The sequence below is a fragment of the Lolium rigidum genome, chromosome 4 (genome assembly GCF_022539505.1).
Source record: "Lolium rigidum isolate FL_2022 chromosome 4, APGP_CSIRO_Lrig_0.1, whole genome shotgun sequence".
Classification (NCBI taxonomy): Eukaryota; Viridiplantae; Streptophyta; class Magnoliopsida; order Poales; family Poaceae; genus Lolium; species Lolium rigidum.
Window position 1 is genome coordinate 279,885,778 of NC_061511.1, and position 12,756 is coordinate 279,898,533.

At 46.9% G+C, this 12,756-nt stretch overlaps 1 protein-coding gene across 1 annotated transcript; it reads right to left on the reverse strand.

The window, feature by feature from the left end:
- Positions 1 to 9,637: 9,637 nt before the first annotated feature.
- LOC124707858 (probable mediator of RNA polymerase II transcription subunit 26a) lies at positions 9,638 to 12,743 on the reverse strand. The gene is made up of 9 exons (XM_047239553.1): positions 12,078 to 12,743; positions 11,893 to 11,961; positions 11,721 to 11,803; positions 11,265 to 11,320; positions 11,039 to 11,166; positions 10,909 to 10,936; positions 10,449 to 10,825; positions 10,228 to 10,369; positions 9,638 to 10,133 (listed from the first exon to the last, which is right to left on the reverse strand). Exons 1-9 carry the CDS (start codon positions 12,726 to 12,728, stop codon positions 10,009 to 10,011), a joined length of 1,659 nt encoding a protein of 552 aa, XP_047095509.1. The 5' UTR covers positions 12,729 to 12,743; the 3' UTR covers positions 9,638 to 10,008.
- Positions 12,744 to 12,756: the final 13 nt, after the last annotated feature.

Here is a 12,756-nt window from a genome sequence, read left to right on the forward strand (position 1 = left end):
ACCGCTCTCTTGGACAGTCCTCTAGAGCGAGCAAAGAAGCAAAAAAGTCGCCCAACTTGGACAAGCAGGACATTCGGGCCGCACCCCACTTCATCGTGGAGCCATATCATGATCCGGAGACGGCATCGATGATCGAACGGGCGGCTAGAGCTCGTGGAGCATCGCTTGAGTACGAAGATTACTATCCAACGGCTCAAGTGGTAAACACGTATAGATACGGAAAAGATCTCGTCAAACCCGGCGAGCTCGCGCGTCTAGGGACTCGGATGCGAAGGTTGCATGACTGGTACCTGAAAGCCTCGTCGAAGAAGTGAAACCTACATCACGGTGTATCTTAGAGATGAGCATTACTTCCGGGGGAAGACGAGATAAACATTGAGTTATGTGAACTGTTTCGATTATTCAATCAAGACGCCCTCGACAAAGCTGTCATCGGTTGCTACTCGCTCGTAAGTGATTTATTTGTGTAATTAAGTTTGTAGCTCATTCATTTGCACTAACAATTATCCTCATTATATTCTTTGTGTACGCTATACATTTAATTATGCAGAATGAAGAAGCTGGAATACAAAAGAGGCAAGCTCCTACCGCCGGGGTTCATAGACCCAAACACAGCTCATGAAGTTACGGTTCGAGACTTCGCCAAGGACACAGAGGACAACATCGTAATGTTTTTAGAGAAGCAAGCAGACAAAGAGGATATATTCTTTCCCTACAACATCAAGTGAGTGTTATATATAACATACATTATGCTTGTGCACCTTCCACTTTATTCTCGTAATCATTGAGCTATGCTTGTGCAGTTTCCATTTTATTCTCCTAATCATTGATCTTCACCTTGGAGTCGTAAACGTCATGGACTCGAAACGTACGGAATATGCGGAATGGGCGGACATGGCTGCCATCCTCCGTAGGTAGTTTCAATCAATTTCGTATTGGCATCTTCATCCGCTCTAATTCGAAGATATCATCAACTAATCAATTACTCATTTACTCATTATTTTTTGCCGGGCAGGGCTTGGAAACGGTTCATCAATACTGTTCCGGGTGAATGGTGGAAACCGGAGCTTACATTTAGAGATTACCCTGTAAGTAGTACTATATATATAGCTATGTCCGTGAAACTTTATATATGATATTTACTTTCAATACGATGCTTGATTATTAGTTTGATCGAACTATTTTTTCGTAAAGTGTATGAGGCAGGAACAAGGGAATAACTTATGTGGATACTACGTCCGCACCTTCATGCGTGACATGGCCTCGTCCCAAGGGTGGGGATCCCCAAATACACCACACTCGTGTACGATAACAAATTTTCACAATTAATCTTAATTAGTACCATCTATTGTATTGAGTTCCATTCATATATTGATCTCCTTTTTTAAATATAGATGAAACGCCTGCGGGACACTCTCATAACAGCGGATCAAATAAAAGCAATTCAAGAGGAAATCGCGGGATTCTTTATTACCGAGGTCCTTACCCCAGGTGGAGAGCACTATCGGAAGATCGTGACGGCGGAGGATATTCGTTCGGGAAAAGTTGTATTGTAAATATGCATGCATTACGTGTACCTGTGTTGACTATGTCGTGTACTGTTGATGATGTCTATATATATTCATGACGATTTTTTGTGGTTTCTTGAATGATATATATATGCATTGTCTGAAACTCTGCCGCGGCAAGGGAAACAGATCGTTTCTCTGCCGCGGCGAGAAACGCTGGTACAGCCCAAATCCGTGCCGCGAGCAGAAATAGCAATTCTCCGCCGCGGCTGAGAAACATAGGCCCGGTTCGTACCACGAACCGGGACCAAAGCCCTTCCAGCCGCGAGCTCCCTGGTCGCACCACGTGTTGAGGCCTTTAGGCCCGGTTTACTTTTGAACCGGGACTAAAGGGTACCCCCTTTAGTCCCGCCTAGTTGGTCCCGGTTCGGGAACCGGGTCTAAAGGCCCAAATGGACCGGGCCTATTGCCCCGTTTTCCACTAGTGCCCATGGGCAGGCGGCAATAATTAACGGTGAATGGTCGGTGGATGCCACGGTGCAACACCTCAAGTTGTTAGCTACGATGGTTCAGGTGGTCGCCACCGAGGGCCCCGACGAGTCCAGCTGGAAGTGATGTAGCTCACGCTACATGGATCGTGTTGGACCGCCGATAGAATGCACTAGCACGGCATGGCCTACCCCACAACCCGCCCGCTCACTGGCATTCACGATGAGACCCTGGACCACATACTGGTCCAATGACCTTTCTCACGAGCCATCTAGTTTAGGATGTTGCAGAGACGGGGTTGGTACGCACTAACCCTGACGGGGAACAACTCCCTGCGAACTTTGTGGCCAAATTTGGCGGGAATCCCCACTCCCCCCCCCGGGCGCATAGGGCTTTCGATTCTTCCGTCTTGCTGATAATATGATCGCTTTGGCTTCGGCGAATGCGCCACTCGTTTCTCCATTCTGGAGATCATTGACAGCGAGTGGCTATTCTGGGTAGCGTGTAGAAGTCGAAGTTTGAGAGATAGCTTGACCATGCACTATGTGTGTTCGTTCAAAGAAAAACGTGTCAAAATTTGGAACTAGTGAGATTTTGCTGTTATGTGTGAATCGCTTTGGATGATGGCCCATTTTATTAAAAAGTACATGCATGCAACTTCTTGACACCTTCTCTTTCCATTGTTCCATCCAAGGGCGGAGCCAGGATGAGAATTGAGAGGGGGCAAGAATGTGCTTATTGAAGAAAAAATATTTTTTAAGTGGGGGCAAACCTCTACTTAAGCTAGACTTTACAAAGAGATTAAATGTTTAAGTGGGGGAAGCTGCCCCCTTGCCAATAGGCTAGATCCGCCCATGGTTCCATCCATGCCATGTGGGCCAATGTTGCATGTTTTTTGAACAGGGGTAGGGTCCGGAGACCCTAGAAGCTGCATTGAATAATGAAGCGGTGGTTACAGATCAGGGGAATTCTGGATAAGGCCCGAGCTTTTACAACATGCTGGTGCGCTTCTCTTGTCATGTCAGATGATTGGAACCCGTTCTCTCCTATGTATGAAATCAGCTCATAAGTGTCTTTGAATCGCTTTTGGGTCACATAGTGGATGGTCTTAGACCCTCATCCCTTACTTGTGCCAACCCAGAGTGGCTACTAGGATTTTGTTTTCGGTGGTTTGTTCCGCTCATGTGACATAAACTTTGAAAGCTTAAAATTAAGATGTGCTAATCACAAACAACATCAGAGATAAGTGAAGAAAGAATTCGCAAAAAAGAATACAGGTGGACAAAGACGGAGCAAAAATGCATATGTGCTAGTAGCAAACAACATCAGAGACAAGTGAAGAAAGAATTCACAAAAAAGAATACAGGTGGATAAAGACGGAGCAAAAATGCATATGTGCTAGTAGTATATCTTATCGGATAACTTGAGATGCACTATTTTAGAATAGTAGTATGAGTAGTGCTGTTTGTTGCCCTTTACACTTCTGCTGCACGAGAGCTAACACATAAGCAACCACTTTGTGAAACCGTCACTGAACTTAAACCACCCTCGTCGTCATAAAATGCTCATGAATCCCTTTTTTCACAAAACCTTGCTTAATTGACACTTTCGTAGCCTTGCATCAGAGAACATCTTCGACGACATCTATTGACAAAATGTCACTTTGTGTCTCCAGCGATGACTTCGGTGACAAATTTTTGTCGCCAATGTCTATTTGATGACATGTATTGATTTTTTTATCCATTTAACAATTTGTCCTAAAACAACGGCCGCCTCTCAAGACGATGATGTGTGCTATGTAGACATGTAATCATATATAACCCATTTGTGACATGAATAAGGGGCATATCTCGGTTAAGATGAACTAACAGGTACGAGTGTATGTGCCCCAAATCTGAAACAGCATGAACTATAACTTGGATTAGGGTCGCCGTTGGCAATATATGGGAGCATAAATGATAGCCAAAGTTACTCCGAGTAATCCGATAAAATGGCGAATGAGACTAGGGAGAAGACGTCGAGTTGAGGGCAATAGAAATGTTAGCGCAAGCAACCAAGTGGATGTAGTCTCGATAGGAAAGGCAGTCCGCTGTGGAACATGGCATGGCGGCTTCGAGCTATGTTATTTTCAAATATTACATGTTGCTTGCTCTTAATCCTAACTATGTGTATGTAAAAAGTATTTTGTGTCGTTATTATCGAGTGAGATGCATTGACAACAAAAAACTTTCACTGTCACTATTTTGAGATACAAAGTGGAATTCTCCATACTTAGAGATCACTAACCTTTGCTAGAGCTTAGTGCTAGTCTCCTCCGAGATATTGTTGGGACAAACACGCAGCCTGTGACGAGCAGCAATCATCACTGCTAAACTAGGGAATCAAACTGCCATGAACGGTTGCATTCTAGGCGCCGCTGTACTCAAGACCGTGGCTCCCAAGACCTAATTCCCCAACAAACTCGACTTTTCGTAGCCAGCCCGATCTCACCAGACACTCCAAGAGCCAGAAGCTGCTGGCCGCTGCTCCCTCCTCGATCGAGACCGCGACCGTGACGCGACATCACGTTCACATCCCCGTTCTCTTTTTGGCACTCAACAGCTAATCAACCATATAATCCAGCCGACCTAAGGATGCTTAATTAAGATGCAGATCACCCCCTCTAATAACAACTGGCAAACCCTTCCACATCACGCAATCGGGACCACCGTCAAATCGCATAAACCTTTGCGTGGACGTCGTTTATTTTCTATCCCTCGATCCCTCTCGATTTCATTTTCATAAAACAATGAGCAACACAGTGGCATCACATTTTGGAGAATTTAACAAGAAAAGGAAGGAGGAGCAATACGCATATCGAGGTCCACATCGCTAATCTCCACTTTGGAATTGTTTAGTAGCCAGCACTAAGGTAAGCTAATGGCGGTGAGGGCGTGGCCATCGCGATCAATCATCGCGGGCAGATCCCAGGAGGAGAAGGTGGGTGGCGGGAAGACTTCTGTGAACCCCATTTTGTTTTCGGTTTCGGAACTGGTCAAGGAAAGCGTGCTCTCAACCCAACCGCACATGCGAGTAGTGAGTGGGGGACTCAACTCAAAGAGGCAACAACGAAGAAGATAGGGGCGTGCCGTCTGCTGGCATACGCTGTGACGTAGGTGCTGCGAGATTGTTATTAGGCCATGTGTGGTGCTTACATGTATGCTTATACTAAACTAAACCAAGCACTTTCTTAACTATATGAGAGGTATCTATTTAGGCATCTGTCTAGTATAAACAAGCGCAGTGCTTAACCGAAACTGGTTTATTTCTCTAAGCACCTCTTCCAAGCATCTTGCATTGTACATGTCCCTGTTAGAGAAAATTTAATAGATGTCGTAAGAACCGTCTCCTAAAAAAGCGAATAAGGTCTGCAGAAAAACGAATACGAAGGAGGGCGCGAGCTCCACCAGATGGAAACTGCAAAACATAATATTTGGTTTTATAGTTTTAATTTGTGAACCTATTCGGCGGCGTTACCTCGTGAAACCGTAAATCAATGGTTTTTTTTAGCATTTTGACCATTTGAGCACATATGTATGAACTAAATGTAAATACGACAACAATATATAAAATAAAATTACGAATGTTATAAACATCACATAATGTAACAATAATCTAATTACATAAATAGTTCAAATCCAAATAATTGAAGAAATAATGAATGGCCTGGGAAGCAAATAATGGTTCATCTCTCAAATGAATGAAATACAAATGGAAACTACTGCACATATCGCTGATAATGGTGCTCAATGAGATTATCTTTAAGCTGGGTATGTGTGACATTGTTCTCAATTTGATGATAGGTCTCAAGAAAGGTTTAGATCCGCATGGGTTTCTTGATGGCTTGACATGGTTACCAACACTGTCATAGAGAAGTCCCTTTCATTTTCAATGATCATGTTACGAAGAATCACACAAGCAGTCATGTTGTTATTGCGAGTTTTCTTTTCCCAAAAATACCTGGATCTCGAACAATAGCAAATCTATCTTGCGGAACACCACCGAGCGATCTCTCAATGTTCTTTCGGCAGGTTTCTTGTGCCGTTGCAACTTCAGCTTGCTTCCTTGTTGATGGAATTTGTGATGGTTTTGACAAATGTAGACCATGAAGGATAAATGTCATCGGCAAGATAGTATTCCGTTTTGTAGTCATGTCCATTCATTGTGTAGTTGCAAGCCGGAGCATCTCCACTCGCAAGCCTAGCAAATAGATGAGACCTCTTCGAGACATCGATGTCATTGAAAGAACCCGGGAGCCCAAAGAAATAATGCAAAATCCACAAGTATTCCGAAGCTACCACGTCAAGAACACTCGTAGGATCACGACTCTTCCCAATGTACTCTCCATACCATGCCACGGGGCAATTCTTTCATTTCCAATGCATACAACATATGCTCCCTAGCATGCCCGACCAGCCTCGTTGCTCATTGTGTGCCATCAATATCTTTGTGTCCTCTTCAGCTTGGAGATACACCGGCCCAAACACACGAGTCATCACTTGAAGATACTCGTTGGTGTAGTCCACCGGTATCTCATAGGCGATCATTCTCATAGCTATCGAGATCTTTTGGTACGAGCTAAAACCTAGCATTCTAGCTACGCTTCTCTAGCGGGTAGAAAAGTGGCAATTAGCCTGCAAGTAGAACTATCTTCACGAAGAGTTCTCTACGTATTCGGTATCTCCCACGAAAGATATTGGGAGGGTACATAGGTAACTCAGCGAAGTAGTCGTGCATGAGTATATCATGCCCGAGCACACGGTTCCACGAGATGCACAAATGTTCAGTTGTGGATTCTCGGCGCTTCTTCTTTTTATTCTTCCGATCCTTGAGATCTTTCATGGCGACGAGCACAATCATTTGCTCAACATCATTGTTGAAAAGCAAATCTTCAATATCCGAGTCCTCGAAGAAAAATTGCGCGCTCGGGCTTAATGGTGAATTCATTTACAATACCGCATCAAATCCGATGTTACATGTGATTCTATGCGCGAACTACGAACGAATGAATGGAAAAAATAAAATCAACGGCAAAATACATCTAGGTCCGCGGGGAACCTATGGCCGCCGATGAACTTGCCCCCAATTCGAAGAAGATTCTGACGAATCAACTGAGGGGCGGCGGCTACCGCTCCGATTACATTTTTCGGGGAGGCTGAACCACTCTGTGTGGCGTTCATGGCAAATACAGCTTTGGGTGCGAGGTCTCTATGGCTTCCCCCTTTGGGTGCGAGGTCTCTACCTTCCCTCAAACCTATCTGGGCCTCCCGCTCTCCCCCTACAAACTGCGCATTGGGGACTTCGCCCCGATCATGACTAAGGGCGATATGTGGCTCTCTGGTTGGAGAGGTCGTTACCTTCCCATTGACGGACGCTTGATCCTGGTCAACTCCGTTCTCACCTCTATGCTCTCTCATGCCATGAGCGAGGGAATCCTCCCCGCGGGGGTTATTGAGGCGATTGAAAAAAGGTGTCGCTCCTTCCTTTGGACTAGGGAGGAGACTTCTAACAGTGCCAATGTAAAGTGGCATGGGATGATGTCTGCGTTCCTAAAAAAAATTGGGGGCTCAGGGTTGTTTCTCTCCCTACCCAAAACTCGGTCCTACTTGCAAAATTCCTTACAAAACTCCACTCCAACTCCTCGGCTCCCTGGCCTCCTGGTTTCAGCGTATGTATGGCTGGAATGGCCCCCGCGATCTGGGGGACCGCATCACCTCGACAACCCTATCTGGAAAGACGTCATTAAGGTCCAAGGTCTCCCTGGGCAATGGAAACTCCACTTCCTTCTGGTTTGATCTCTGGCTCCGTGATCATGCCCTTCACAAGTGTTTCCCCAACCTCTTCTCCCACTCCACCCGCCCCAACATTAACATCACCGGGGGCCTCTCTCTGGGCCTCCACAACTCCCTTGGACCGCGCCTTACAGTTGCCGCAGCGGCCGACCTTCGAGCCTTGTCCTCCGAGTTGAGCCAGGTAGACATTTGCCATGATGTTCCAGAATTACGCGACGGCCGCCTCACTAACAAAAAACTCTCAAACAAAAGTTTCTATGTCAGTTCTTTCAGGCATTTGCAGATTGGTGATGTGGCGTCTAAGGCTTGGAGGAGTGCTACCCCTTAAGGTGCAAGATTTTCTGCTGGTTGGCTAGGAAAAAGCGTCTCCCTTACAACGAGCGGCGGTTTTGACATCACCTATCTACCTCTGCCACCTTCCTCTCATGCAACCTCAACGAAGATACGGATCAACTGCTACTCTCGTGCCCCTGGGCGGTGGAGGTTTGGGCTTTCTTCCGCCGTGATTTTGACCCCGGTGATTACGCCAGCTTCGCCGACTTCTACCTCAAGAGTTGTTGCAGTTTCGAAGAGTCCACCATCAACACTGCCTTGCATGAAGCATATGGAAGCGGAATAACGCCCAGACTTTCAACGGCGTTGCGGAGAATCTCTCCCTTGTCTCTCAGGTTTTGGGCCTTTAGATGCAACACTCCCTCCTCGGCCTGCTTTGTTAATTCTTGGTGTAATGGATATGATCCACCCTAAGCTCCTTCTTCTACACTAGCTCCCTCTGCCCTTCAAAAACTCGCTTGTAATGAACCTATGTATTTTCTCCCGTTTGGTTATAAGTTGTTCAGGCTAACGTAAGCCCGCCGTAGGTCATGTAAAAAAACGCTTCGGGAGAGGATTCTACTGTGTATCTTTAAAAAAACTAAGATTTTGGAAAATACTTTAAAACTACGGTTTTGAAAAATATACTGGATTTGTTCGGGCCTTTTTAACGCGAAAACCGTAAAATTTAAGGTTCCATATCTGTTAGAGTTGCTCTTACGTGTGGTAATAAGCGACGACTGTGATGTGTGATCTACATGCTGGTCGCGTAACGTGTGCGTCCATGGCACGCGCCGACGACGATCTGTTTGGTGTACCTAGCCTCTTCACGTGTTCCTTGACATGGAAATTCCCTGCTACTTCTGTGAAAAATCACACGCCGATCTCTGTAGAATTACGGCATGTGAAGACCATAGGAATCTAGTTTTGGCTTTTACTACCAGCTGATAACGCTGGCGTAGCAAGCTTCAATTTTCTTATGCTAGACCAGACTTCTTTGTAGAAGAAGAATGGCCGGCGCAAGAATCTTTGCTGGATTCGCCAAACAATACTGCTCTTTGCTGGAAGTGGGAACATGCATCCCTGGATAAGAAGAAAGGAGGAATAAAATGGTGGTGGGGCTTTGTTGAGTGGCTGCTCACGCTACTCGGCCACTCCGCTGGTGGAATACACGCCCTCCCAATTTCCAAACCGTATCACTCGAGCCGAGCCAATGCATATCTTGGTGACCTTTTGCGTCATTCAGTTATCCCTTTCATTGGTTCCATTTCCAAGCATTTTTTCCTGAAATTCTCAACTACCTTCCGTTCCTTACACGGATGTAGAATAGAGTCCTGACCATGAGGTTGTTGCAACTTGCAAAGGCTGACCTTAAGGTTCGCATGTGAAGAGCAAGTAGGCCAGCAACCAAAAACATAGCCCGGAGTTGCAAGGGAACAAGAAACATACCAAGAATGTTGCGCTAAATAAATCCATCTAAAAGTTTGAGGCTAGATGGAATGTACCGAACAAGGATGATTATTCTATCTGGTGTATCTACAGCTTCCTTTAAACAGGAAGAAAGATAAACAGCCGATACAGGATGAACTACATGTCCACTCTCAGGTTATCAAGACATGACTGACTAAACTCTCCGAGCTCCAACTGCAAGAGCAATATTTATGCAGACAGCAACTAATCTCGCTGAACACTTTTAACTTATGGCATCCAGCGCTGCTCTTGCAACTTCGAGGAAAGCTCTCCATCAGAGGTGTTTATGTTCAAAAATACGGTTCTGGTCCTGGCAACTAAGTGTTCAGCTGCTGTCCTTTGGACCAGGAAGCCATGGCAACAAATTCATCAGATGAAGGGAAAAAATCACAGAAGAATCAGCGCCGACCAAGTACCCTACTTCTAATGTTATTCCTCGACTTCGCCACAGGCTGTCTGTTGTGATTTTTAGGCTTTGGTATGTCACCCAGCTCCATTACTTGTATCGTGCGCTGCTTCTTTGCTGCGAGGATGGAACAGCAGAGTTAGGTAAACCACAAGATTATACATATAGAAGTGATTAAAGAAAAATCCTGGGACACAAGGGTAACACAAACCTTTCTCAAGTTCCTGGTACCGTTCCTGGAGCTTGCGTTTTGCTGCTTCCAGCCTTACGTTGCCTTCCAAACCATCATTGATCTTCGGCTTTGCCGACTCTCGCCTGACCCCTGCTGAAGTCTGTGCATGGAGCCTTGATTTCTAGAGTCAAAGGACAGATGTAAGTCATGAGATCTTAAGCATCATCATAGCTTAAGTCTCAGTAGCATGTGATACTTACATCCACATGACCCATTGCAGGTTTTCTATCGACGCCGAAGTGATCTAGAGTCTCTTTGTACTTCATATCACCGACGGGCTTCTGGTGAGGAGCCGCCTTTGGTCTCATAGATCCAGAATCAGAACTCGGGGGCCTGGATTGCCTGTTAGCCATGCCATGGGGCCTGGCTTGCAAACTTGAACTTTGAGGTTTTTGCTGGTTTGTCTGCCTCACCGATGGCTCTTGCCTTGTCAATTCTGGCCTCCTGAACTGATCCCTTTCAACAGTTCCGGCAGGACGAGTAAGTTCTGGTTTTGTCACAGCTGAATGGTCTGAGGGCCTCCTGCCATTGTTTTCCCTCTTGTTTCCAGGGCGCACATCATTGTTATGTCTCAAGTCTGTCAAAATATATAATGTTAATTATCATACAATCTACATATTACACATATAATGTTAAGCAAATTCGAGTAGTTGTACTCACTTCCGTCTTCATCCATTTCGTCAAAGAACTTCAGGTGGCGAAGAGGAACAGGCAAAACAATAGTGGAAACTAATTAGCTTGTTGTTCAACACTAAAACCATTCAGATAGCAAGAGTGAATGTATCAGTACCTCAGAGAGTTGAATGGCGGTAGCCTCAGGTGCAAAGAATGCTCCTTCATCCAAGGGCGGAGAAGGAAGGCCTTCTTCTTCTTCATCATCATCTACAACAGAAGGGTTTGAAGTGCCTGGGGAGTTGTCTACAAGTAAAAAAAAAGCACGTTAAGCTTAGAGGCGAGCGACCACTAAGAAATTGATGGATTCAAATGAATGGTTAGACAAGTTCAAGCTCGTTTACCTGCAAGGGCCACATTGGTAGTGCTGACCCACTCATCAACCAGCACTTTCCATCCTCTGAAACGCAAGGCAATTGAAGATGTCAACAATTGTTTGCAAGACTTGTTCGGAATCTCACTATTAGGGTATTAATTTTGCGATGACAAACAAGGTAAATTATGACTACGCAACTATGTTGCAGCGCAGCTGGCTTGTATCAATGAAATTCTTGTTGGCACATTAGGCAAGCAATTTGGCTCATTAAACTCTTAAAACTCGGCAGAATTTATATCGGGAGAACGTGTCCGCAATGGAATCGGAACCACATGCGTCGGATTTCAAACTGAAGGGACTCTGGTTATTTTCCCCGGACACGTGGTAAATTGCCATTGGTGCGCGCCAGAAAACCACCGCGCCTTACTGGGGTCCAAATTCAAAGCTCTAGTAGTAAAACTAGGTGCAAGCAGATGGAGCTTACTGGATGAGAGTTTGCACAAGGTGGCGAATCCGCTGCGAGCTGTGCTTCCGTAGCCCGTTGACAGCCCTTCCAATCTCGGTAGCCTGCGTATGATGAACAGCCACAGAAAGGTTAGCAAACCAAATAGCAACATAATCTAGTTTGCGCTATGTAACACTCGTAGGTAAGGTACCTTGAGCGCGGAGACGGACAATTGCATGAGCTGCAGCCTCCTGAGCGAGTCGAAGAGAGTAGCATCCGACTGCAAGATAGTGGTGATGTTCTTGTTAGTTGAAATAAAGGCTAAGAGAGGTCATTGGTGAGTTGAGAAATGACAGGCTAAGCAATCAAGGAATGGAAAAGGCAGTGAGCACGTACGTAGTCCTGCTTGTGGTCGAGGAGGTCCTTGATGCGGAGCACCTCCCCGACGACCTGCGACTCGCGGTCGATCTCGTTGGTGAGAGCCTCCAGCTCCTCGGCCTCCTGGTCCTCCTCTTCGTGCTGCTGAGGGTGTCGATCCTCCTCATCCTCTTCCGCCGGGGCGGCGGCGTCCAGGTCCTCTAAGTTGTCTTCCTCCTCGTCGTCGTCGTCGTAGGTGTGGCCGTAGTTGCTGGCGGCGGCGCGGCGTAGTCGCTCGTCGTCCTCAGAGTCGGAGTCTGAGTCCTGGTCCTGGGCGTGGTCCCCGACGATGGGGAGCGGCGCCGCGGGGCTGCTGCTGTGGACCTTGCTGTCGAGAGTGGTCTCGGGCACGCGGCGCACGCTGCCCTTGTCCTCGGCGACTGCTGCGGGCGTGGCGGGCGGCTGCGAGACGGTGGTGCTGCCGTGGCATGACGCGGCTGGGGGCGGGTGCGTGGGCGGGTGCGGGGCGTGGAGCGCGTTGAAGAGGCGCTCGGCGATGCGGTCGCGGCGGCGCAGGAACTCGCGCGGCTCGTCGGCGGCGGCGACGAGGATGGCCTTCTCGACGACTTCGCAGATTGGGGCGCCCGCGCCCCGGAAGAATTCGCGCCACCGGTCCAGCCCGTCCGCCATCGCCGCCGCCGCAGGCCCTGGGATCGGG